Source organism: Triturus cristatus, chromosome 6 (genome assembly GCF_964204655.1).
Source record: "Triturus cristatus chromosome 6, aTriCri1.1, whole genome shotgun sequence".
In the NCBI taxonomy this organism is placed as follows: domain Eukaryota; kingdom Metazoa; phylum Chordata; class Amphibia; order Caudata; family Salamandridae; genus Triturus; species Triturus cristatus.
The window spans coordinates 1,258,229,699-1,258,257,603 of record NC_140589.1 but is presented as its reverse complement, the minus strand read 5'-3'; the positions used below and the strand labels follow the sequence as shown (position 1 = coordinate 1,258,257,603).

Sequence of the window (27,905 nt, the reverse complement as noted above, 5' to 3'; positions counted from 1 at the left end):
GTCTCTAGACATTTGGACCAACTGCATTGGCTTCCGGTCGTAAGTCGCACGAAATTCAAGGCCCTTTGTATTGTCTACAAGGCAATAAACAATATGGGACCTAAATTTCTTAGGAGTTCACTTAAGCCTTTATCAACCTCCAGAACGCTTCGTTCCAATACTGCTCATCTGCTTCATATACCCAGAACAAGGAAAGTTAACTGGGGAGACAGATGTTTCACCATCGCAGCTGCAAAACTATGGAACTCCCTTCCTTTTAATATAAAATCCAGTCCAACGCTGATTATCTTTAGAAAGCAGCTAAAGACATGGCTGTTTTCTCAACGGCATGATTATTCATAAATCACTCTAAAACTGCTTCAGAGATTTACTTTACTGGTATCAGATATAGTTCTCAGCGCCGAGACACCTATGGGTAATTGCAGCGCTTTAAAAATCGCATAAATAAATAAATAAATCAGTGAAGGGGGAATCAAATGGAATAGTTTGAGGTATTTGGGGCATCTCCGCTCATTAAATTTCAATGAAAAGAAATTAACCCCATCGCTGCTAGGCCTTCTCCCCGTGTGCTAAGCCTTTTTTTGGCTATCTAGAGTAATTCGCACTAAGGCCCCTGTAAATATTTGTCTACATAAGGTATCCACACCAAATATGCGTCCTTTTCTTCTTTATTGGGGGGGGGAAAAAATGGGGGGAAAGTGCTGCAGAAGAACAAGTGTTTTTTTTATCTGCAAATGGCATCAACAAAGGGTTTGCGGTGCTAAAATCTCCATTGTGCCTGCTTTCAGAACAGACAGACTTGTCAGAAAACCAAAATGTGCTACAGCTTTGGCATTTTACAGGGCAATAGCCTATTTTTCCTATTTTTTGTGCTTTCAGCCTCCTTCCAGTTAGTGGTAGAAATTGGTGTGAAATCAATAATGGAACTTGGAAAACTATACATTTCTGAAAAGTAGACAATTCTGAATTCAGCAATGGGTCATTTGGGTAGATTCTAAAGGTGTTCCAATAATAAAATAAAAATCTGAAATAGAAAAAGATTGAAATGGAGTTGAAAAAAACCCAGCCATTTGTGCCTACATTTTCACCTGTAACTTCTAAGTATGGCAGATGGTTAAAAGCAATATACCGTTACGTTTGCTGGGCCCTTCTGGTTGCAGGGATATACAGGACTTTTAGGTTCATCAAGAACCCGAGGTACCCAGAGCCAATAACTGAGCTGGGCCTTGCAATGTTTTTTTTTTATATTGCCCCGGATATACAGCAATTCATTTGTTAAAATATAAAAAGTGAAAAATGGGTATCAAGGAAGCCTATGTATTTACAAAATGGGAACACAATTTAGGTTTTGAAGGAGTGGTTATTTGCACATCTACGAATTTGTTTGTACCCATACTAGCATGTGAATTAGAGGGCATTTTTCAAAATGACATTTTTCTTTTTTTTACACATTGTTTTACATTTGGAAGGCAGAAATGCATAAAAATTCAATTGGTAATAAAACTTGTTCTACTATTCTGTGTTCCCCAAGTCATCTGATAAAAATGGTACCTCACTTGTGTGGATAGGCCTAGTGCCCGTGACAGGAAACGGCCCAAATCGTCACGTGGACACATCACATTATTCCATTGAAAACGGACCCTTTTTTTGCAATGTGCATGGCTGTGTATTTGGGGCCCTAGCTCAGGCTGCTCTTAGTGTAATATAGCAAACCTGTATATGTTTGAAAACTAGACACCCAGGGGAGTCCAGAATAGGGTGACTTGTGTGGCTCTCACCAGGTTCTGTTACCCAGAATCCCTTGCAAAGCACAAACGTTGTAAAAAAAAAAAAAAAAAACATTTTCCTCACATTTCTGTGATGGAATGTTCTGGAATCTACAGAGAGCCACAAACTGCCATGCACCAAGCATTCCTCCAAGTCTCCCAATAAAAATGGTACCTCACTTGTATGGGTAGACCTAGTGTCCGCAACAGGAAATGGCCCAAAATGTACTGTGGAGACGTCAAAATTATCGATCACAAAAAAGACTTAGTTTTGCAAGGGAGTCACCTGTGTTTTTGGTCCTTGGCTAGACGGGCATTTAGGGAAACCTACCAAACCCAGACATTTCGGAAAACTAGACACCCGGGGGAGTCAAGGGAGGAGTGGCTTGCATGGATCTCCCAAAGTTTGCCTACCCAAACCCCTGCAAACTAGGGGTGGGCGGAATTTGCGGAATTAACCTTCGCAAATTATCGCGAAAATGTTTAAAATTATCGCAAACAAGCGGAAATATCGCGAAGATGCGGAAGTTTTTTTCCGGCATGTTCGCGAGATTTTCTGCATGGTTGCGGGTCGCCAACTTACCCATGTGGTTGCTTGCGGGCGCGGCCATCTTGTTTTGAGTTGTTCTCGCGGTGCATGATCGCGAGAAGAAAGACAGGATCGCGCGACGCATGACGTCACTGCGGGCGCGAACTGTCGCGAGACAGCGCAAATGGCTAAAAACAATACAACATCTCATGGAGAACGCGACCGGATCAAGAAAACTTGTCGGCGAACGCAGGGATTCAGGTAAGGCGATCGCGCGCGCGCGAGAATGTATTATTTTACAGCGCGAGCAAGAAACAAATTATCGCCAAGCTGCGGAAACCGGAATTTTTGACATTTTCGCGCTCTCCGCGGAACGCGAAAATGTCAAATTATCGCAATTTCCGCGAACGGAACGAAATTTTTGCCCAGGCCTACTGCAAACCTCAAATTTAGCTTAAAAAAATAAATAAAACACATTTTCCTTACATTTATGTCTGGGATCACTCTCGACACAAATTTACTACCACACAGCGCTTCCTTGTTCTCCCCCTAAAAATGATGCCTCACTTATGTGGGCGTCCAATACAGAGTCAGCCTTAAAACGCATATAAAAAATATAGCGCTTTGAGATCGCTGTGCTATCCTCTCAAGCTCTGTTTTTGGCCCTTCCCAGTCGCAGGCCCTTGGCCCACCCACACAAATGAGGTATCATTTTACTCTGGAAACTGAGGGAAATGCAGTGTGGTAGGAAATTCATGCCGGTGTGGTGATCCCAAACAAATGTGAGAAAATTGTGGTTTTTAGCTAAATGTGAGGTTTGCAGGGAATTCTGGGAAATAAAAGTGGGGGGATCCCATTTTTGGGGGGGGGCAATTGGCATACCCCCCTACAAAGAAAAAATAGTCCCTGGTATCTAGTGGGCTTTCTACCCCCCCTCCCCCCCCCCCCCCGGGTGCTGGGGAAGCTATTCCCCAGCTCCAGAGGCTGTTTTGGAAGACAGGGAACCCCTCTGGTGCCCGCACCAGAGGGATTTCCAGTGTCATGTGCACAGACAGCCAGGAGCTGCCTAACACACATAAGCAACTTGGCATTGGACGGCTCCCACCTGTCCGGCGCATGGAAAGGGCTAATAAAGGAGGACCAGATCTTTTGGTAAGTTTTGATTTTATGCTCCGTGGACAGGTTAGATTTTCCATGCTCAATAGGAGTCAAATTTTGTGAAGCCATGCTTCACAATCTGGGATTCTGTCCGAGCCTCAGGGACAGAGGACGGCTTGGCTTGTTGCACCACTCCCAGAGCCAAAGCCATTTGTCAGCCTTTTAAAGCTTCGTTGGATATGTTAATTGGTTAGCAGACCTGCTATGACATACTGGGATGTGCGAAAATGGAGTCTATATATAAAAAAGTCTATATAGTCTAAAACCCTCTGCCGGTACCAGGGCAATTCGAGTAGATGGAACAAAGATCCTGTATGCCCGCAGCTCTTCCTGCGCTTTATGCTATGCTCCAGACACCATTTCTCTATCCAGGTTGGAGTCAGCTACAAGTATGATATAATCTTGGTGTTAGTTTGTGTACTAGACATGCTGGATGCTGTATGCCTCGTGAGATAGAAAAGGTCTTCCCATTCTTTGAGTGTAAGCGTCCGCCATGGTTCTGTTTCCATCCTGTATTTCTCTTGTAGGGTGGTGGGGCTCTGCTAAGAGTGTAAAGCTCTGTAATCAAGCAAATGTTTCTCTCATTCTGGAAGATACATTACTCAGATGGAATAAGCGATCTATGTGCATGCAGCTTAATGCATTGATGTGTCACCCAGAGCTTAACTACAGGTATTGTATATGGTCTGACTCAGGAAGACCACAGTCGTTTTGTAGACTATCACAGAGAATAATCCCTTCTGTATCATACATACTGCCACTTCTTTTACAGCCCACTAGTTGTCAATGTATAGTGATCTGTTTGGGCTCCTGGGGTGATATCTAGATTAGCGAAAAATGAAGTAATCTGAGACCAGTAAATCAGCCCTTTACTCAAAACAATTCTGTCTCAGACTGCCACGGTGGTCATACTTCTAGAGGAGGAGTACAGACTAAATGCCCCATGCCTCTGGGGTAACCAGGGAAACTTCCAAAGCTACTGAGCATCAGTACTTCTCAGATTTTGTTAGGCGCCTTTGCACCATATACCAGAGTTGTGCTGCCTGGTAGATGTGATATCGGGGACTCCTAATCCCCCCCCTCATTAAGCCTATAAATTAAGTTGTGGTGCATGCAGGGTTTCTTTCTGCTCAATACAAACTTAATTATTGTTTGCAATGTCTGAAGGGCGTTTTGATAGGGCTAGGGGAGTCACAATGGAAGACACGAACACAAAGAGTGCTTTAGGCAAGATAGCCCTATTTAAGGCAATACTGGTGCTCAACCAAGACAGCCAGTAATGATGCCAAATGGATAAATAGCATTTCACTTGTCGTAGGAGCAAGTGATATTTAATCTCTGCTGTATTTGAAGCTGTAGGTGTTCGCTGAATGCCTTGATATGGGATGGATGTATCAGACCATGTGATTGCGTATCAATCATGTGAGCTTGAAGTGCCTGGGAGATGCATTAGGTTTAGGACCTGCCATTTCTGTAAGTTAACTTTAAACCAGCATATCCCCCAAAGCACTGCAGCTCGTTTATTAGAGCAGGCAATCTAATAAGAGGTTCTGTTAATTCCACAATCATGTCATCTGCATATAAACTAATAGTGTGGGTTTCACCACCAAATCATACCCCTGTAATGTGTGGGTCTGTTTGGTTGCGTTGGGTCAGTGGCTCCATATATAAAGCAAACAGAAGCATTGACAAAGGGCCCCCCTGCAGATGGTCTTCTCTTTATGGGAAAGGAGCAAGAGGATACCACATTGACTTGCACCGTGGCCCTGGGGACATGTAGACACAAAGAGCCTATTCCTGAAGTCAAAGTGCTTCTGGGTGAAAATAAAGTACAGCCAGTGAACCCTGTTGAATGCCTTTTTGGAGTCCATAGCAAGCAGCAGTGCCTCCCTTTAGAACCTCTTGACCTTGGCAATGAGATGGAGTAATCGCTTGGTTTTATCCCTGCGGTTTCTATTCGGTATAGAAGACTGCCTGTCCAGGTCTATTAGGGAGAGCATGCAGGGGTTTAGTCTAGCGTCCAGTATGCTAAAACATTTTACCAATCATAATCAATAAAATAGGTCAGTATGCTAAAACATTTTACCAATCATAATCAATAAAATAGGTCTGTACGAACTATGGAGGGGTGTTAAACTTGGCATCGCTTGGTGCGTTTCCCCAGACTTTTTGCTTTCTGGCCTCCCAGTTTTGACTCTGTTTTTTGCTAGCTCAGTGAGAAAGTGTGCAGAGACACTTATGTTCAGTGTTAAAGTGCAAATGCCCCTGTTAATTATTATGGATTGGGGTTTCCATGATTGGCCGATTTGATTTAATAGTCAGTCCCTAGTACAGTGCACAATGAGTGCCCAGGGCCTGTAAATCAAATGCTTCTAGTGGGCTTGCAGAACAGGTTGTGCCACCAACACAAGTCACCTGTAAATGTAACTCTGGCCTGCCATTGCAGAGCCTGTGTGCAGTCTGGTAATGCCATGTTGACTTGGCAAGTGTGCCTACTTGCCAGGCCCTAACTTATCCTTTTCTTATATGTCAGTCACCCCCAAGATACCCCTGTGGGTAGGGTGCATGGTAGGTGAAAGGTAGGACATGCCCTGGTGTGTGTGGCATGTCCTGATAGTAAATAACTGCCAATTTCGATTTTCACTATTGCAAGGCTACCTGTTCCAAAATGACAGAATGGGGAGTTTGTTTTGTAACATCTTATAAGCATAACTGGCCCTGGGAACAAGGTACAGAAATAGTTTAGTATGCTTGAACACAGAATCTAAAGATGCATCTTTTAGTAAAAGTGATTTTTACATTCTGTGTTTGAAAATACCACTTTTAGAAAGTAGTATTTTTTCCAGTGTGCCTCTGCTGGGCTTGTGGATTAACTGTCTGGCTTTGGGATGACAGGGCAGGTGAGAAGCAGTGGCTCCAGAGAGTCTAGATGGGTCACGGATGGGCTGAATAGTTCTGGGCTGCATTTAGAGTAGGGGGAGATTTCCTTTCACCTTAAAGGGCCTGGTCTGCCTCTGACAATGCTGTCTCCAACCCCTACCAGGAAGCTGCACCAGAGAGGACAGAACTGGTTCTGGCTGGGCACAGACACTCTGCCTGAGGGGACAAAGGAATTTGGGCTATAAATAGTGGGGCCTAACCCCTAAACTTTAGAACTCTTTTGGACCCAAGAGGACTGGCAAGAAGAGACTACCACTTTGCTGTGTGCTTTGCTGTGTTGGCCTGCAGTGGCTGCTTCTGTCTTAGAAAGAGAAAGGACTGGACTGAACTTTCTACAACTTCTTTATTGAGTTTCTCCAAGGGTTTGAGGTGGAGCTTGCCCTCTGTTCAAGAAGTCTCAGGACAAGCTAAGACTTCAAGTTCTTCTGCCATCAGCACTGGGGACTGTGTTTTGTGCTGCAACAGTTGAAAAGCAACCCAAAGCCATCACGACGCTGCTGCCGACTGTCATGAAGGCACTGAAGAGGGCACCGACGCACCACAAACCTGGTCTCACCGCCGACGCCATCTGACCCGGTCACCGAGCCGCTGCTTGCACCACGTCCTGTGGGCACCACACTTCGCACCGCCTTGCATCACAACGCCACCTTGGTATCCTCAACGACACCACTCCAAGCCGACATTGATGCTACTGCTTGTACTGTGGTACGAGGGCACCACTCGTAAGCTACACGACGCACCGTCTTCCACCCACACCACAGCCCTGGCCTACCAACGCCATAGACTCCAGTTCGTCAGCCGGGGACGGCACTTCAGCTAGGACGATGCAGCCGATTGCACCATGACCTGCCACCACCACGACGAGCACCGCATCACTTTGCACTGCAGCCCTGGTCTCACCGAGCCGCTGCCTGCACCGCAACCCGAGGGCACCACACGCCACACTGCTGCACTTTGCACTGCAGCACCAGACACCGGAGCTCCTGACTTCAACCGCGAGGAATTAGATCTGCAACACGTGGGACTTCAGGGGCCAGACGACTCCTGAACCGACCTCCGGAACCGACACCTATGGACGCCAGCCTTCGGGACTCAGAGGTCGCCGATGCCCTGCATTTCTAAAGGTACTGTTTTGCGGGTCTTCCCGACCCAATAGCTGGCCTGCTACGCCGCGGTCAGTCAGAACTGTTTTGATTTGTTGTTCACGACGCAGTGATAGCCCCAGACAGTACCATCGACTTCAAGGAACTTTATTTCAAGTCTATTTTGATAACTGAAGATTTCCAAGTACTGCATTGTGGATTTTTATCATTTTTGGTCTTAAGTATATAAAAATATTGGATATTTTGCCAACCTGGTGTGGTGTACTTTTGTAGTGTTTCCACTGGGTTACTGTGGGTTATGTGAAAATGCTTTACACTGCCTCTAAGATAAGCCTGACTGTTCGTGCCAAGCTACCAAGGGGGTGAGTATGGGTTATTTTATGAGTGCAACTCCCTTATCCTAACTAGAAGGAAGGGTCCCTAGGTGCAAACTAATGCCAACTAGAAACCCCAATTTCTAACAAGTAGTTTATTCTTCCTTAGATAGTGGGAGTTTGTGATGGGAGTCTGGTATGGATCAGGTATATTTCTCACGGTCTGAAAAGGAATTTAAGAGCCTGGTGATGACCAGGGCTTCAGGTTTCAACCTAGCTATGATGGAGATCACATTTTCTGCCCAGATAGGGGTTTCAAGGGTTTAAGTTTGGTTTGGTGCGAGTTGTCACTGAAGCCTCCTCCAGATATTTAGTCATTCAGGTCCTGGACAGGTTGAAGAATCTGGTAGAAAAATAAAAACGTTGATGCTATCTGTTTGTCACCAGAGACCTTCTTTCCCTCTGTATTTAACGTGGCAAGTACTCTATCATTATTAACTTTATAGCACAACATATGCACTAGCAATTCGCCAAATTTATTGCCCCCTATGTAGAATTTGGGTTTAAAGAGAAGGGCGAATGCAGCCCTGTCTAAACCTAATTGTTGGTGGTAGCCAAATGCAGTGTTTAATTTACAGCAAACCCTCTTATACAGTGCGATTCTAGTTCCCACAACAAACCTTCCAGCTCCTTTTGTTTTTCATGTCTAATCCAACTGTTAACCGACATAATTATCAATTCCCCACTGTTCACTGTTTTTGGTGCGACCCACAATGGGTCCACTGCGGTTGCTTCTGTGTTGTCCCACAAGAGGTTAGAGAGTTGTATTGACTGCTCAAATGTTATCTTCTCGTTGAAGGATACTGTCCCACAGCCTCTATGATCTGGGGACCCTGCTCTCGGTCTAAATGAAATACAATAGACCTTGGAGCATGGTCTGAGACATGGGTTCTATGCGCACTCTACAGACCTGTGCTTGTAATACGGATGAGCCCAGGAAATGATCTATGCATGCTTAGGTTTTATGGGCAGCAGAGCAGAAGGTATAGTTCCTGTGATTAGAGTGTGTAAGTCTCTACAGGGCTACCAGGCCACACTTATACAACCAGGCCTCTGGTAGAGAAGGCCGCTGTCTGGCCAAAGTATTGGCTGGACCTGTGGAGATAGTTGTTTATTACTAGGTTCAGATCACCCCAACACGTATAGCTGGGTCCAGAGTGTGCAAAATCTCAGAGATATCTCCAGTTAGAAAATGTTCCTGGTGCTCATTGGGGGCATAGACAGTCAGTATTGTGAGGCATTGACCACCTAGCTTAATACAATATGCCACGAGCCTCCCTCTAATTTCAACCATCTTATAAATCACTTCTCAGAAATTCTGAGAATATAGCCACCCCCTGGATGGTGTTAAGGTACGTAACAAAATTGTCAAAGTCGGTCTCACTTCCTGTCCAAATCAGAAAGAGGTCATCTATGTACCGCTTCCAACATTTAATGTTGGAGCGGTACACACTGTCAATGTTGAGAGCAAATGTTTGCTCCACATAGTTCATATAGATATTTGCCTGATTTGGCGCAAAAACTGCTCCCATGCTGGTGCCAGAGCACTGCTGGGAGTAGTTGCCACCTGATAGAGTGTAATTACTCTGTAGGGCAATCCGTAATAGTGTGATGATGAATGTGGTTGGTACCTGGATGGGTCTAGGTCTGCTTTCTAACATTTGTTCAATGATTGCTATGCTTTCAGACTGGGGTAGGTTGGTGTAAAGTGAGCTGATGTCTAAAGTAGCCAAGATGCCAGTTTCCAAATTGTATGGCATCCCATCTACCAGGTTAATCATATACATGGTATCTTTGACAAATGTTTCTTGTACGGGAACATACTCCTTAATGAAGTAATCTATATAAACATTGCTCTGGCACCAGCATGGGAGCAGTTTTTGCGCCAAATCTGGCAAATATCTATATAAACTATGTGAAGCAAACATTTGCTCTCAACATTGACAATGTGTACCGCTCCAACATTAAATGTTGGAAGCGGTGCATAGATGACATCTTTCTGATTTGGACAGGAAGTGAGACAGACTTTGGCAATTTTGTTACGTACCTTAACACCATCCAGACCCATCTCACATTTACATTCACAATACATAAAACCACCATCGCATTCCTTGATTTAAACATCAATCATGATAAAGGGAGACTATACACTTCCCTCCATAGGAAACCCACTGAAAAGAACACCCTCCTTTCATACCAAAGCCAACATCCATGTGCACTAAGGGATGGACTGCCCTTCGGCCAATTCCTTAGGATACGCCGTAAGTGCACCCTTAAAACAGACTACATGCGAGAGGCAGAGATACTAAGGACCAAACTAGTCATGAGAGGGTACCCCAAGAGACTTGTAAAAAAGTCTCTCAAAAGCACCTGGCACTGCCCCAGGGAAGAACTTCAAGACAAAAGAGAAACCCAATCTTAACAAGATTGCATGCATCACCACCTTTGCCACACACACCAATCAAGTCCGCAATCTGATCACGAAAAATTGGATTATCCAGAGTATTGATCCCACAATAGACACACCTCTGTTTGCCTACAAACGAGGAAAAAATATAAAAGATCTGGCCAGATTATCTACAGACTTAATCACCAACAGGACAAACACATTGATTACTGCATGGGGCTTCCCCAAAATGAAAGGACACCACAAATGTGGCAATTGCGTTTCCTGTAATTTCACGTTCAATACTAACACATTTGAACATGGTAGTGTAAAACACGATTTACAATCATTCGCCAACTGCAATTCAAAAAATGTTTATTGCATATGGTGTCCGTGTTGCCTCCCCTATATTGGACAAACACAACAACCGGTCAAGGCTCGCATTGGCCAATATCGCAGTCGTATACGCATGTCAGTTGAAAACGCACCACTTGTGTCATTAAAATGTAAAAGGTCATACTGCTGATTAAATAAAGTGGCAAGTAATTGAGATCGCCACTCTTCCAGAAAGAGGAGGTGACATCCTTCAGATACTCCAACGGAATGAATGCCACTGGATAGATAAGGTGAATTCAATAAATGAAGGGCTTAACTCTGCTGAAGAATGGAGAGGATAGGTCACTACCCTCCGGTAAACAACTGCATGTGATATAACAATTGTAGCCTGACTAGACCTGCATGTCATCTGACATCCGACTATGCTTGCTCCAACAGCTTTATTTACTTCATATTTGCTCTAACACTTGAACTGTATATATTAGAATCACTCTTATACAATATGTGTTCACTAAGAACTATTATTGTGAAATGTCTGTCCACATACAATGTCCACACTCCATGAAGTGCCCAGCATGCGTGTTTGCATATTATAAACACCGGCGTTATTCGGAATTTTGTAAATATACAAAGTATATATGTCATTTTACCTGCTCTTCCCTATTTAGTACCCATCACCGGTATTGTGCCTTAACAGAGAATTCACCACTGTCATTAGCGCAACAGACCCACCTTTGTGCCACACATTCTATCTCTTCACCTCCTACTGAGGTCTTTTTTCACTCTTTACCGATCACGGAAACGGAGCACCGGATTGCTCGGTGAAGCGGTTTTCCCTAGGTAAGTCTGCCGGTTTCCCTTGGCAAAAAGAGAGGGAAACCCTGTATATAACAATCCTCTCTGGATGAGGATTTCTGTCATTGTACCTGATCAAGCTCACTGACGCTGCTTTTTCCGAATCTACACGCGGAGCGCTGTCCCGCTTTTCCATTCTTCTTACGAGGTAAGAATTGGCACATCCAGGCCGCTTAGCCCTTGAGCACAGCCCTTAATTCAGTAATCTGACCCCTTCATTATTTTCATTTTCAGAAATACTCTCGGTGCATGGTCATGGTTAATCCACAAAGGGATTCTACAATGCTACGGCTGTGGCGTATAATTAATTGAGCCCCTCTGGCCCACCTACATACCCATTGGATTGACAGCCTGTCCTCACATTGAGATAAGAACCTCGTTGAAACTTGTAATTGATAATACATAGCGCATTGTCCAACTATCAGTAATTACAACATTCTTCTTTACTTCTTTTCTCACAATCACAGTATCCGGACGGGTCCTCATGTGAGGAAATCTTTTTCCTCTTTTCTTCACGTGTGGCACATCATTTTCACAAGGCGGCGCAACCATATATTCAGGTACCTTTTATCCAACTGCCTTATTCTATTTATTTTTCGCATTTGTGCCGGGATATGTGCCTTATGCTCTCTTTTTATTTCAATCCCATTTAGATGTTCCTTCATCAATAGTCGTGAAGAGACCCCACATTGTTTTGCAGGTCGAAACGCCGTCGACATACAGAAGAAGCAAACCATTTCCCCAGCACATATCACTGTATATAGCTGCTGTTCACATGGAATTATTATAATGGTCGACTTGTACAAACTGTGGAAACCTTGTATTTAATATTCCTATGGTCACTTAAGTTTAGGTTCCCTTTGTCACTTGGGACACTATGCACAAATGTGTTTTTGATGTATAATGTTTACTCCTAACTTTGTTTTAAAAAATCCATAAAATATACTACACTGTAATTGGTGCGTTAGTGGTTCCTTCGAGCTCTGCCATTATCTAACCCTCTATATCGCGATTGTGCTTATGTATCATAACCTCGTTGTATATTATTCCACAGGAACCATTGTTTTTCATATATTACATATAAATATATATATGAAATGTGAGCGGGTCAGTGTACCGGCTTGACTAAAGATTTCCTTCTCAGCTGGAAGTCATGAATGCAAGCTAAAATGTATGGCGGTCTTCTGCTTTTGCCATTGGTATGACCCACTCTGTGGAATATACAGCTGATAATTCATCTCTCTCTCCTGGGCCAGGATCTGCTGAAACTGATCCTTCATATAACCTGCAATGTACGCCACTCAGCGCCAGCTGGCACCTCTTTTATTCAAATACATTGGCTTCACAAGCAATTTTCTGTCCTCAATATGTGCTTGGAGGTGAAATGGAACTTGCAGGTGCAACACCTCTTGCTTAAGTTTTTTGAGCTCTTCAACTTGTGCCATCTCATGGATTTCCTGCTTAGAAACTGTTCCAGTGCTCTGAGGTTTTGCTTCATCTCCTGTAGCTCCTGTGGGAGGTCTTGTGTATTGTTGCAGGTCAGCTCTATGTGATAGTTGCAGAGTCATCCATTGGGTCCTTAGTATGCTGGCCCTGCTGTGGTGCCAGGCAATGTTTGGTGCCACAAGGGGTAGTGGATAAGGTCTATACAAGTGTCAAATTTTACAGCTCCATCGGCTGATAGCTGTGCCGGAGTGGATGCAGTAGCTCTTAGAACCATTCCTACAATTTGAGTGGGAGATGTGCTTGGAGTGAGCCTTGGCGCTTCAGGCAATAATGCTGTATTAGGGACAAACCTTGGTTGGCCAGCTCCCCACTGATCCTTGTTGCATCGTGGCTCCCTCCATCAAGGCTGCGGCCACCATCTTGTCCATGGTGCTGCCCAGCCAAAACCACACCCAACTCCATGACCACGCTCCCCCTTTAGGCACTTTTTAGGGGAAGAGAATCAGTAATTTTATGCAATAGAATGTGTAAGAAATTGGGTTGTTAGTTGAGGGGGGTTGAAGCCCACTTAGGAAAACAACCACAATCCTTATCAGAGCGAACACAAAAAGTTAGCAAATTAAACTGTGCATAACCCTTTGGTTGCTTGGCACAACAGCAGGCAGGCCTAACTTGGAGACAATGTGTAAATTATTTATGCAGCACACAAGGAGTAATAAAGAGTAAACACAAGAAAAATCCCACACCAATTTAGAATAAAGTACATTTTATTGATAAAATGAGACCAGAGCAAAAATCAAAATCAGTAAAAGCAGAGATATGCAATTTCAAAGTATTCGATAGATATAGCGCCTAAAAGCAAAAAGCGTCAATTGCGGTCATCTGTTCATGTTAGACCAGGGTAAAGCACAAGTTCAGGCCAACTGCGATTGAGTGCAGGCTAGATACAGGGACAAGATAAGTCCAGCTGAAAAAGCTACTTTTTCAAAGTCTGGTGCAAACAGTTCCGTTCATGGTGGAGGAGGCGTCGAGGAGCAGGAGAGAAACATTAATGGTCATCATAGTACAATTAGCTGGTCGGGTATCTAGGACGTCTTCGTGTTGGCAACCACTATTCGACATGGTTGCAGTAGCGCAAAGTGCAGATCTTGTGTTGCTGGTTATTGCTGTAGTGTGAAGATTCGGGCTGCACCCGGCTAATGAGCCCATAGCTAGGGCACAACCGGTCCTGGGTTGCTGTGCTCCAGTTGAGGGAGGACCTGGCATGGCAATTCGGGCTAGACTGTTGAAATTGGACCAGGGTTGTTAGAATTGGGGGTCTCTAGTTGACAGAGGTAGGTACCTTTGACCAAATAGGGACCCTTGCTTTTAAGTCAGGGAAAAGGGATTACACTACTGGATAATCCCTGCTCACCCCCTTGGTAGCTTGGCACGTGCAGTCAGGCTTTTCTCAGAGGCAGTGTGTTAAGCATTTGTGAACACATACAGTAATATAGTGAAAACACTACAGATGGACACCACACAGGTTTTATAAAAAAAAGTCTTTATATAGACTTAAGACCGCAAATGACAAAAATCCACAATACTTTACTCAAAATAGACTTAAAGATGGTAGAAGTCACTTAGCTCAAGTTGATGATAAATGCGACAAAGTTCTCACAAAAGTACCTGGATGCGCAACGCAAAACAAACAAAAGGTTTGCAGGGATGGAGCTGCGTCGGTTCCATACTTCGGGGGAGGCGATGCGTCGCGCCTCAATGCTTGCACAGAGTAGGGGATGCGTCTTGGACCTTACTGGAGGGAAGGTGATGCGTTGGTTCTTGTACTGCGTTCCGGTTATGCAACAAGATGGCGCCACGATGCGACAATCCAGTGCGCTGCGATAAGATGCCGACCTTGATGCGACGACAGGAAGACTATGCGTGCATGCCCAGCAGCAAATTCTAACTTTGGAGCCGCGACAGGCCCTGTGACACGCTTCTCCTGTGATGTGACGCGACCTCTACAGCAGCGACACGTTTCTCCGGTGATGCATCGGGTAACAGCTTTGATGAAGGCACACTTCTCTGGTGATGGGGAGGCAACCTCTGCGGCAACACGCTTCTCCGGTGATGCGACAGCAACAGCTGCACCACCCTTCTTCGTTGAGTCGTGCTTCCAGCTCCCAGCGACATGCAGGCTTCTGCAGACAGATTTCCCAGCAAGGAAATTCAGAGGGGAGCTGGTGGTTAAGTCTTTTATCTCTGAGACTTCAGCAGGAGGCAAGCACAAGTTCAAGCCCTTGGAGTAATATTCTGCAAGATGATGAATGTTCTTTGAAAGTTCCTTCTCCTCTCCTTGGCACTGAAGACACCACTGTAGGCCAACACAGCACACTGGCATGGAGCAGTCCAACTCCTACAGCTTCCTTGGTTTTTCTCCTTAGCAGAGGTTCGTCTTGTTGTTCCAGAAGTGGTCTAAAGTCTTGGGGTCTGGGTCCCCATATTTATCGTCACAGCTCAAGCCTATTGTACTATCAAATGGCCCCACTGTTAGTCAGGGGTAGCAATGTCTGCTCTGCAGAGATAGAGAACGTTTTGCGAGATTCCCTTGCCATGCTGAAGGACAGGCATTTATACACGCTCCCTTAAGGGTATAAATGCAGGCCAGCAGATGACCCAGTGCTTGGCTTTCGGAACTACACCCTTGAGACCACGCCCACTTCCTGTTCCTTCGTGGAGATAGTCCTTGCTGTGGCTGAAGCCTGTTTTTCTGTTGAGGTATTAAATCTTATTTCTTTTGGGCTGCCAATCCTTTTGTACCCTTTTCTTTTACCAGCTGGCACGCTGCCGCTCCCTGATTCTTTGTGTGGATGGAGCGTTTGCCTGTTATTGCGCTGTAGCACTAAAGGCATTTAATGAGCAGCACCTAATTTTTTATTTGAGCAGTGAGTGACTCCGCGGCCGCGTTTGAAGGTAATTCGCGGCCGCGTCACATACCTTTTGAACTCGTTGGCGCTTTCGTATTTTACTTCGCGGCAACGTCCGAAAACTCCATTAAATCGCGGCTGCGTTTAGATTGAATTCGCAGCCGCATTGGGAATGAATCCGCGGTCGCGTCCTTTCCTCGCTGCAACCGCAGTTGCATATATATTGAATGCGCGACCATGTTTATTACAGTAGCACCTCTGATTATTTCTTGGCTTAAGTGCCGATTTATGAACATTTCTGGCCCCAATATCAAGTGGCAACATTGGGCTGAATAAACGCCCCCTGAATAAAAGGCCTTTCAGGGAATTGAACCATACTCCAGCTTTTTTATTTTGTGCCAAAGTCCCTATGTTTGGAAATCTTCATATGCTCTCAGCAATAGACTGTGAATGCTCTTAAGAGGCCTACTAATTTGTAAAGTCAGACTTTTTTGTGGAACCCACGCCTTAACATGTTTGGATATTGAAAGCAAACCTTTTTGGATTTATCCGCCTCTTCTTCTTCGGACTCTTCTGCGGACTGTGAAGGAAATAGCTGGTGTGGCTTATTTACCTTGTTCTTCGAGCACTCACAAAGTTCATACGTTCCTTATCAAATCTGGCTGGTAAGTGGGACGACTGTCTCTGCAGGACAGGCATAATATCCTTATGAAGTTTTTGAGATTTAAATAAGGGGATAGAATTTCATTTGAGGCATTTCCTGTTCTCTCCTAGGACACTACCTTTTGGGGATTCAGAAGAGGTTACCTGTGTTGGAAATCTTCCCCCTCATCTCCCTGGGCTAGCCTTCCTGTATGAGAGAATCTCTTTTCCATATCAGGGAGGCTGTCTTTGGGGAGTGTGGAGAGCTCTCTTCATTCCCGTGGACTGGGCATCACTTCAGGTCAGTGGATCTGGCGACATTTAGATTACTATTCTCTTTGTTCTCTGAACGCAGAGAGACCTTTGCCTAGTCCAAACCAGTTCTGGTCAGTCCTGGAGCACTTTGTTCACAAGACTCCTTTACTTTCACAGTGTAGGCCAGGGACATCAGACGCACCACAGGAGGTGGAGCCAGCATTGTGGAGAGAAGGCACAGCCCTATTCAGGTCCCAGGTGCTACTCCTCCCACCCATCTACATACAGATCTCTCTATTCAGCCCTGTGCTGACTCACCCAGTCTTCTGGAATTCCCCAGCCCCTGTCACTCAAACTCAAGACAAGGAATACACAACCTAGCAGAGGCAGGCTTGCATAGTTAGGCAAGAAAATACCTACTTTCTAAAAGTGGTATTTTCAAACACTGAATGTTAAAACCAACTTCACTAAATGATGTGTTCCCTGGGTCAGTTAGGATTATAAGATGTTATAATAAAACTGCCCATTCTGGCCTATGGGGAACAGGTAGCCTTGCAATAGTGAAAAACTAAAATAGCGGTGATTCACTATTAGCATATGCCACAGACATCAGGGCATGTCCTACCTTATACGTACAATGCACCCTGCCCTTGGGCCTACCTTAGGGGTGTCTGATATGAAGATAAGGGAAGGTTTAGGGACTGGAAAGTGGATGCATTTGCCAAGTCGACGTGGCAGTCAGACTGCACACAGGCTCTGCAATGGCAGGCCTAAGACATTTTACAAGCTGCTTCTGTGGGTGGGACAACCAGTGCTGCAAGCCCACCAGCAGCCTTTGATTCACAAGCCCTGGGCACACATGGTGCACTCTACTAGGGTCCGACAAGTAAATCAAATTACCCAATCATGGAGTCACTAATTAATACATCAATTTAACATGGGGAGCACTTGCACTGTGGCACTGAATAGCAGTGGCACAGTGCCCAAAGCATCTAAAACCAGCAAACAGATCAAAAACAGAGGAGGCAATCAGAAGAAAAAAAAATGGAAGGGAGACTCACACCAATGGTACCAGGTCTAACAAGGGTCAAGACTGATTTGCACATAGCAGTGTCCAAACTGAAGTGACGTGTGCAAAATAATGATGGATTGATATGAGGCACCAAGTAATTACCAGCGGCTGAGATGAATTAAGGCATTCCATCCATCACTTTGAAAACTTTCTAAAAGTGACATTTTCAGAATTGTGACTAACAATCCAACTTTACCATTAAAGACTTTTACTTGCAATTAGTTTCAGTACAAACTTAATATACCTTTCTGTTCCCAATCAAAAGTCAGCATTTAATAAATGTAATAAGGTAACTCAGTATTAGTTAATGGGAGAGATGGGTCTCACAGTAATTAAAAACGACTTTAGGAGTTTCTCACTGCTAGGACGTTTGAAACTTAAACCCACATCCTACTTTTTCAATACAATTACATTTGTCTCATATTTAAGGCCTACTCTACAGGTGACTTGTATGTTTTAAAAGGAAGATTATCCCTGGCAAAAGGTTTATTTTGCCAGGTCAAAAGTGGCAGACCAGAGACCGGTTTTAAAGGCCATTTTAGTGGGCGGTACAATGGGTTCTGCAGGCCCCCTAGTACTATTTAATTTACAAGCCCTTGGTACAAAAGGTACCACTTTACTAGGGACATACATAAATTAAATGCAACAATTAGATGAAATTTAAATGTTACCAGGTTTTAGGGGAGAGCCCAAGAACTTTAGCACTGGGTGCCAGTGATAAAGGATCAGAGTCCTGAAGCCAACAACAAAGAATTCAGCAAACAGGAGGAGTGAAGGCAAAATGTTTTGGGGAATACCACGAAAAAGATGTAAGGTCTAACAGAATGTCTCACCAAAATCCACTAATGTTTTCGGATTGCCAATTTTCTGAAGTGCAGATATATGCCAAGTGAATTGCCTTTATACAAATATATATATAAAAGTATAAGAGAAATTGAGTGAATGACAGCTGATTTTGTTTGATCTTCCTTCCTCTGACTATTGTAAGTGTTCTGCATTACATAAACACATAATTGAGTAAACAAAATATCCTCTTACCAGAGAGTAAATGAAAGCATGAGGGTAGAAAGTTCCTCCAAGGCAAATACTCCTAGCATGGAAAAGGTACAGAAAGCAGGATCAGAGATGGCAACTGGAGTGATGTTAGAAATGGGGGTCTCTAGTTGGCAGAGGCAGGTACCTTTGTCCAAATGAGGACCCTTGCCTCTAGTCGGGGTAAGGGTTATACACACTTTAGTTAACTCCTGCTCACCCCCCCCTTGGTAGCTTGGCACGAGCAGACAGGTGTATCCCAAACGCATTGTTTAAAGTATGTGTACCAACACTCACAGTAACAGTGAAAACACCACAAATGAACACCACATGTTTAGAGAAAAAAATATCTTTATCTAAACTAAGCAAGACCAAAATGACAAAAATCCAACATACGCAGTTAAAATTATGACTTTCAAAAGGTTTCAACTAGAAAACTATGGATGCAGGATTTCACACTAGAGTACCTGCGTCAATATTCACAAGGCCAAACAGCCGCAGAGAAAGAAAGCGTTGGAAAACACAGCGATGCTTCAGTTCCTGAGTCCTTGGGGAGATGAGGTGATAGTTCTACACACCGAGGAAGTGATGCGTCTAATCCGGACTGTAGGGGGAAGTGAGGCGTTGAAATCCAAGATGATTCTGGTCTGTGGGTGATGCGCAGAAAAACTTGGGGCACATTTACGATGCGTGACACACTGAGGTGATGTGTCTCTTTGCGAGGCTTCGCGCCGTCGGCAGTTGGTGCTGAAAGTTGCGTGGCGAGGCTTTGCGTCGCCCAGCGGGACTTGGCAAGGCTTTGCGTCATCCGTTGTGAGAGACTTTGCACAGCTTCGCAATGCTTCGAGCCGCTTCTTGGAGAAACTAGCTGCAAAACCCACCTCCGAGTCCCTGTAACTGGACTCACAGAAGGCAGAGTCCAGCAGCACCAGCAGATTTGCAGAAAGTCTTTTGTGTCCCTGAGACTTCTTAACAGGAGGAGAACTCTACTTAAGCCCTTGGATATCTTCTTCAAGCAGGGTGGACAGCACACAGCATAGTCCTTCTCCTTTCCTTGGCAGAAACAGCTACTGCAGGCCAACCCCTGACACAGCAAAGGGGCAGTACTTCTCAGTTTCTCTAGCTCTACTCATGTGGGTGACACAATCAGTACTGCAGGCCCAATAGTAGCATTTGATTTGCCAGCCCTGGCAGACTCAGTGCCCTTTACTAGGGACTTACTGGGATATCAAATATGCCAATCATGGATAACCAAAAAGAGCAAATGGAGAGAATGCAGGACAATGTCATACATTCACCACAGTACAGAGATCTGGGCCTAAATCCATCATTTTTTTGCTCACCATGCAATCCAATCATGGATAACCAATTACAATAACAATTTACACAGAGTGCATATGCACTTTAGCGCTGATCAGCAGTGGTAAACGTGCCCAGAGTCCTATAGCCAACAGGCCAGGAAAAGAAAAGGAAGAAGCAAAACGTTTGGGGATAACCCTGCAAAAAGTCACATGGTATAGATATGTAGCAAATACGGAGAGAATCTTTTAAAGGCCACATGGGCTATGCACGAGGCTTCTGGTAGTTGGCAGTTCAGGCTGGACTGTTCCCATGAGAAACAGGGTCAAGACTGATTTTCATATGGCTGGGTCTAAACTGGGGTGGCATTTTGAGCAAAGAGACTGTGGGTGAATGTATGATGTATTCAACATTTTGTCCATCATTTGTTTGCGTAGCACTTTTCGCCGTAAGTGGGAGGGGTATGTCCAGACTTGGGTCCCTTGCTCACTCTGCCACTAGATTTAAGCTAATCTGGCTGATAAGGGGGGGGGGGGGGGAACACCCCAAAAGTGCTCCCAGGATTCTTGTTTCTGGTCCAGAGTGGACCTGGTTTGGCAGTTCAGGCCGGGCTATTCCCATGAAGAACAGGGTCAAGACTGATTTGCGTATGGCTGGGTCTAAACTGGGGTGGCACGGTGAGCAAAAGAACAATGGATTTAACCCAGATCTCTTGACAGGGGGAGCATGTATGCTTTATTCAGCATTCCATTCATCATTTGTTTGCATAGCATAAGGTATATAATGTGTGCCAAATATGGATTAGGGATTAGAGGATCTTTTAAAGGCCACATGAGCTATGCATGAGTCTTCTAGTACTCCACTCCCTTAAGTAAGTGAGGTCAATGGAGCGCCAGGAGTACTCAACGCAATGCACTCAGCCTAGGAGGCTACATAAAGGATTCTACACTGACTGTGGTCTCTTTATTGCATATAGAGTCAAGCCTTAGTATCATGGCCTAATCAAGCCTGAAGTAGATAAGAGCAGTAATTGATCATGCTTCATGAACATACTTAGAAGAGGGTGATCTTTGTGAGGGTTCTCATGTGGTACTCCACTGATCTGTACTGGGGAATAAGTGGTTTGGGTCCAGTACTACACCAACATGTTCTCCCTTGAACGTGTATGGGGACTAATTTCAGCAATTCGGACCAAAAGATAAACTGGGATGAAAAGAGTAAATGCTAAGGGTTTTTCACAATCAATTTAAGGTGACTGTTAGGAGTTGGATAGGAAAATAATTTACGACCACTTTTCATGAGCTTATCCAAATCTCTTAAGAGCTTATCTAAGTTTAAGAGCTTATCTAACTCTCTTCTACGTTTTTGTGATCTACAAAACTACAGATGTTAAACACATAATTGATTAATCTAGAGCGCGGGTACTCATAGTATGGCCCGGCAAGCCTTCCTTGGCGGCCCGTGGACCTTGCAGACATTGTACCTGTGTTTTTAAAACATTTTTTAGAGTGTCAGTAAACACCGCCGCAGCAGTGCGGCCTCTGAGACACTCTGACTATTGCTGTAATCGTCCGGCCCCCATAGAGCAGAGTGGAGATGCAGTGGCGCTGGGAAGAGGTGAAATACAACAAAGCTTCATTAACAAGTAAATGCTCTTTTGAAGACCGGTGAAGTACTCGGGTGTGGCTGTGTGTGACCGGGAAGCTGTCTCAGCCCAGGCTGTCACACGCGCCGGGTGAGGGGGGAGAGGGAGACCGAGAGGGAGACCGAGAGGGAGACCGAGAGGGAGACCGAGAGGGAGACCGAGAGGGAGACCGAGAGGGAGACCGAGAGGGAGACCGAGAGGGAGACGTGTGTATGCCAGGTCTGGTGACTCAGTGGACGAAGGCATCCGCTGCAGGGGCCTGTGTTCAAGCTTCTGGTCACAGTTTTTTTGCTCTAGCCCTGCCCCCTCACCACTGCCCCCACCGGTGCAGCCCTCGGCCACAAATCACACTGTAAATGTGGCCCAGAGAGAAAGTTTGTGAGTACCCATGATCTAGAGTAACCTGGATCATTGATTTAGAAGTTAGAGGACCAACCTTTGAAAAGACCAAATTTCTTTGGGTAAGGCTCGAGCTGCAAGGTGTACCAGTCCAGTAAGTGGGCAAGTGGTCCTTTCATAAGGCTTGGTCTCTGACACCAACGCAGAACATGAAAATTAGGAGGATGTCGCTGGTATGGCACGGAAAGCCTCCAACAGGTCTAATAAGATCTGTCCCAAACCTAATACCATCGAACACCAAAGCCAGGTCTGACACTGCACCTTCAGGAGGAAGCAGCAGGTGTTAAAAATTGTTAATGCCAAGGAACAGATCTATCACTGCTATTTACAGTGAACCTAATGGGTAATTAGCGTTTAGGATAAATATTAATCATGTCTCCAGGAAACATTCAGGGCTTAATTCAGTCCAGCAACTGCCTCCTATTTTAAATCTATGGCCATTCATTCAAAAAATATTTGGCCATTGAGATGAGTCTTGTAAACGGGTGTCAGTAGTTGGGTGGTCTGGGAAGATAAGACAAAGGAAAGGATAAAACTGGTCATGAATGAAGCATGGGTACACAATCTTCGATACAAACTGAGATCTGCGATCTGTTGCAAGATGGGAAGAAAGGGCTATTCATAGGGTGCATAGATGATGTGACTCATTTTTCAGAGAAAGGTTTTTTTTTTTTCTAGTAATAGCATTATTCAGTGCATTTGGCAAGCAGTTCTAAATCAACTGGACCAACCTAGTCGAGAGTTTAAGTATGGAATTAAATGTATGCTTTTTACCACTATAACGTTCTTGTAGTTCCTGATCTCTTGTAGGACATTACTTTGTAGCTGTGACTCTACGTCCTTATTTAAGAGTGCAAAGAAAGTTACAGTAGAAGTGTGGCATGACAGGCAGGGTTCAGACTCCACTAGTCTAGTAACAACCATTCACTGACTGAATCCAGAACACAGTCTCTACAATAATTCACAGCTTCTCTTTACTTCAAGGGCACTGCCACTTACTAAGTGAAAACACAGATTCAGGACTAAAGTCAGTTTTCATCAATTCATTTCTTGACTAAGTGTGTAAATGAACTCCAATCTGATGGCATATGTAAACTCAAAACGTTTTAGGACTTCAGTCTTACCTGCGCTTGCTTTAATTTCTCTTCATATTGTTCCTTAACTGCTTCCAAATCTGTTAAATAGAGGTAGATATTACAAATTTCTAAAGCATCATATGGCAAAGCTAAATTAAAACTCAAATTAACAATTTATACGCTGTAAAAAGCATTTTCCATCTGAAAGTGTATTACAAATTAAAAAAAAATCTTCTACATCACATTTATCTTTTGGAAAATCCTCCTAAATGGATTATGAAAATTGTCAATTAAGGAAGATTGATTTTTGTTTTTAGCAAATAAAAATCTCTAGAATGTTGGTGTTAGACCTGGCATCATTGGCATGAGTCTCTCCTCCATTTTTTTCTGTTTGCCTCCTCTGTTTACGATGTTTTTGCTGGTTTATTGCTTTGGGCACTGTGCCACTGCTGATCAGTGCCACAGTGCAAGTGCTCCCTATGTTAAATTGTTACATTGATTGGTGTTACCATGATTGGCTTGGTTGACTTACTGTTCAGACCCTAGTCTAGTGCACTGCGTGTGCCAAGGGCGTGTAAGTTAACTGCTGCTGGTGGGCTTGCAGCACTGGTTGTGCCACCCACAGAAGCAGCGTGCAAAATGTGTCTCAGGCCTGCCACCGCGGCGCCTGCGTGCAGTCCCTGACTGCCCTGTCGACTTGGTAAGGAAACCTACTTACCAGTCTCTAAACCTTCACTTTGCCACATTTCAGACACCTCTATGGTAGGCCCTAGGGCAGGGTGCATTGTTGGTAAAAGGTAGGTCATGCCCTGATGTGTGTGGCATGACCTAATAGTGAATTACAGCCATTTTCGTTTTTCACTATTGAAGGGCTACCTGCCTCCAATAGGCCAGACTGGGCAGACTGATTATTAACTCCATTATAATCTATCTGACTCAGGGAGCATGGTAGCAAGTCGAGTTTCGTATCCCTGAACTCAGAATTTAATAACACACCCTTTAGGATGGATGGTTTTTAAATTCTATGTTTGAAAATAGCACTTTTAGAAAGTGGCTGTTTTCTTGTCCAACTATCTACCGGTCTCTGCTGGTTTGGTGTGTGTGTCAGGGGCTGGGTGGCTCCAGAGGTCTGAGTGAGTCAGTGTGGGGTGAATGGGGCGTTTACACGTAGAGTGAGGGAAGAGTAGCCTGCCCTGCCTGACACAATACTGGCTCCGCCTCCTGCTGGGCGACTGATAGCCCTGCTCCTGCCAGTGACAATACTGGCTCCGCCTCCTGCTGGGCGGCTGAGGACTCTGCCCTGCTCAGTGAATAGGCCAGGTGCCTCTGCCTGGCAACACCCACAACAAACCTGAGATGGTGGGAATCTCCCTGCTTGGACAAAGGGAACAAAGGGAAAAAGGGGTATAAGAGAAGGACCCCTGAACCAAGAACTCAGATCACTTCTGACAAGGAAACCTGTACCAAGGACAAGAAGCCTGCTGATCTAAGGACTTGCCTCCCCTTTCTGCCAGAGTGCTGTTTTGCTGTGGAGGAACCTGACAGCCGCTTCTTTATTTTTGCCAAGGAACAAGGAGAGAGGAACTTGGTGTGTACTCTCTGAACACTTGCTAGGAAATCTCCAAGGACTGGAAGAGTGCCAGTCTCCTGCTGAAGTCACAGGGCCAAAGGACTTCACCATTTGCTGAATTGCTGGAAAGTGTTGTTTCCAGTACACAAGGGAAAATCTGCAGTCTCGACGCCAGCAGCAACGCCAGTGAGCAGTGGGTATCGGCCCCGGCTCCAAGTGACCCCGTCTCGACGCCGGTATCGACGCCAGTGAGGAGTGAGTATCGGCTCTGCCTCCAAGCGACCCCGTCCCGACGCCGCTGCTGATCGCATCGACTCGACGCCCGTCTCGACGCCGTGAGCGCTGCTCCGGCCCGACATCCCTCGACGCCGCTGCGGATTGACCCGACTCCGAGGCACGACCTCGACGCCGACATCTCGACGCCGTGGATCATCGTTTTCTTCGTTTCGCAAGGTACTGTACTTGTGGGGTCTGTTGCGACTCCAGGCTCGACGTAGCGCTCCTCGCGGTCGACGCCGAACCTTGGGAATCTTGTAGACTCGACGTCGTGTGACTCCTGTGGGGGTTACATTGTTGCCAAAGAACTGTGCTCAGAAGAATACTTTGCTAAAGAACTATTTGCCAAGAAGAAACCTTACTTGAACTATTATTTTTCCTTCCAAAGAGTATTTATTAAGACTGTGGTATATTTTTGTCGTTATTTGGTCTTGTGCTAAGCCTTATATAAAAATACTATTTTTATAATAACTTCTGTGTCGTGTCCATCTGTAGTGTATTCACTTTATTACTGTATGTGGTCATGAATGCTTAACACACTGCCTCTGAGATAAGCCTGTCTGCTCTGCCAAGCTACCAAGGGGGTAGCAGGGGTTATCTGAGTGTGTAATCCCCTTGCCCTGACTAGAGTTGGTTGGTCCCTATTTGTCAGAAGTGTATACCTCTGCCAACTAGAGACCGCCGGTTCTAACATTGGTGGTCAGCGGTGAGGATTTGAACTTTGCATTTATGACTCATGTGCAGTGATTAGTGTACGCTACATAGTGAAAGCAGGCCATAACGCAGCCACAGTCTGTTTGGTAGGATTGCCTATTTTTGTTCTCCGCTTTCCTGGAGCTTATTTTCTTAAACACTGCCAGTTTTGACCATGGAGAATGCCGGAGCTGCTACACCTGTGGAGAATGTTGTGGGGGAATTCGATAAGGAGAAGATAGATTCCTACACGCTAAAAGATCTAAAAGGATTTTGCAAGCAGTTTAAAGTTCCTACCACAGGTGTCTCAAAGAAAGAGGGCTTCCTCAAAGCGCTGAAGGCCTTGTTAGAGGCCAGAAATCCCTCTGATCCGGTGGTGGTACCGGAAGAGGAAGAAGAGGAAGAGGAAGAGCCCACAGGTGGGCCAGTGTCATCTCCAGGCAGTAGTGCGTCCTCTAGGAGCCTTTCCCCCGAAGAATTAGAAGACCGGGAGAAGGAGAGGGGGTACAAGTTGGAAATGGCGAAACTTAAATTAGGAGGGCAGTTGGAATTAGAGAATGCGAGAAGCAAGAGAGAAGCTGAAATGGAGAGCAAAAGATTAGATTTTGAGAGAGAGAAATTAGCGTTTGAACGTGAGAAGATGGTGAGGGAGATGGAGCTTAAAACTAAGAGTTTAGAGTTGAATCCCTCTGGTGGCAGCACTCCATCCGTGCCTGCAGAAAGTAGGTTTTATTCTCCTAAGGATGTGATCAAAGATTACAGTAAGAATGAAGATATTAGCCAATGGTTTAAAGCGTATGAGTTAGCATTGTTGGCCCACCGGGTCCCTGAGAAGGATTGGGGAACGGGGTTGTGGAGCCGCTTTACAAACGAGGGGAGAGATACCTTGTTGAGCCTTCCTGCTGAGGATAGGATGTCTTATACTCATATGAAAGATGCTTTAATGCTGAGATATGGCTTAACTCCAGAAAAGTACAGACAAACCTTTAGAGAATGTAAGAAGTTGCCTGGTACTACGTGGGTTGAATATGTGTCTTTTTTCTGCAGAACCATGGATGGTTGGATAAAGGGTAGCAAGGTTGATAGTTATGATGCTCTTTATGATTTGTTTGCTTGGGAGCACTTGTCTAATAACTGTTTTCCAGAGCTACGCCAGCACCTTGTTGATAGCAAGCTATCTAACCCTAGAAAACTTGCTGAGGAGGCAGACCGCTGGGTCAGTACCAGGGTCCACAAGGGTCCAGTGGGAGACTCAGCCAAAGGTGGGCAGGGTCCCCAGCAGAAGAGTGGGGGGGACAGGGGTAAACAGAGGGAGTTTCAGAAAGGGCCCCAAAGTAGTCCCCAAGGGAACCAAGGGAAGGGTTCCCAGCCACCCCCTGTAAAGAAGCCAGAGGCCCCGACAGGTAAACCTGTTCACAGGGGCCCCATGACCTGCTATGCCTGTAAGCAGGTGGGACACCGTTATTATGATCCCCAGTGTCCCATGAAGGATTCAAATGCACCGCCGCGTGCACCCCCTCGTCAGGTAGCGAGTGTAGCCCTGGGAGGGGAGGAGATGGGTGCCCCCGGTGGGTGGGGTCCCGCAGAAATGTCCCTGGTCTCTTTAGGAGACGTGGAAATGGTCCCTCCAACCCCTCTGCCTAGTAACACTAAGAAATATAGGCAGTGGGTGACCATTAATGGCCATAGGGTGGAAGCTCTCAGAGACACCGGAGCGAGTGTGACAGCTGTCAAGTGTCACTTGGTGTCCAGAGAGCAGGTGGTCCCTCATGCATTCTACCCCGTTGTAGCTGCTGACAACTCAGAGTCAGTGTGAGGTAGCTCAAGTTCCCTTTGAGTGGGGGGGGGTCTCAGGTACTCTTCAGGTTGCTGTGAGGCCCGCCATGCCTGTTGATTGTCTCTTGGGCAATGATTTGGAGGACTCCCCTTGGGCTAAGGTGGAGAGAAAAGCGCATCTGGAAATGTTGGGTCTGCCTGAGTGGGTGTGTGCACCCCTTGACCTCGCTGACTTCCAGGAAGCAGCCGAGACTTGTGATCTGGACTGACGCCTGTCAGAAAGCCTTTGACACCCTGAAAACTGCAATGTGTACAGCACCGGTCCTCCAGGCACCCGACTTTTCAAAAGAATTCATTGTCCAGACGGA

General features: G+C 45.3%; 1 protein-coding gene across 4 annotated transcripts in view; it reads right to left on the bottom strand.

The window, feature by feature from the left end:
* LOC146821271 (uncharacterized) overlaps nt 1-27,905 on the bottom strand; it is an 838,501-nt gene that overhangs the window by 653,716 nt on the left and 156,880 nt on the right. For all 4 annotated transcript variants that reach the window (XM_085612209.1, XM_085612210.1, XM_085612207.1 and 1 more), the window contains exon 6: nt 23,271-23,320. In XM_085612209.1, the coding sequence (XP_085468335.1) occupies nt 23,271-23,320 (50 nt within the window). The remainder of the gene's footprint in view (nt 1-23,270; nt 23,321-27,905) is intronic.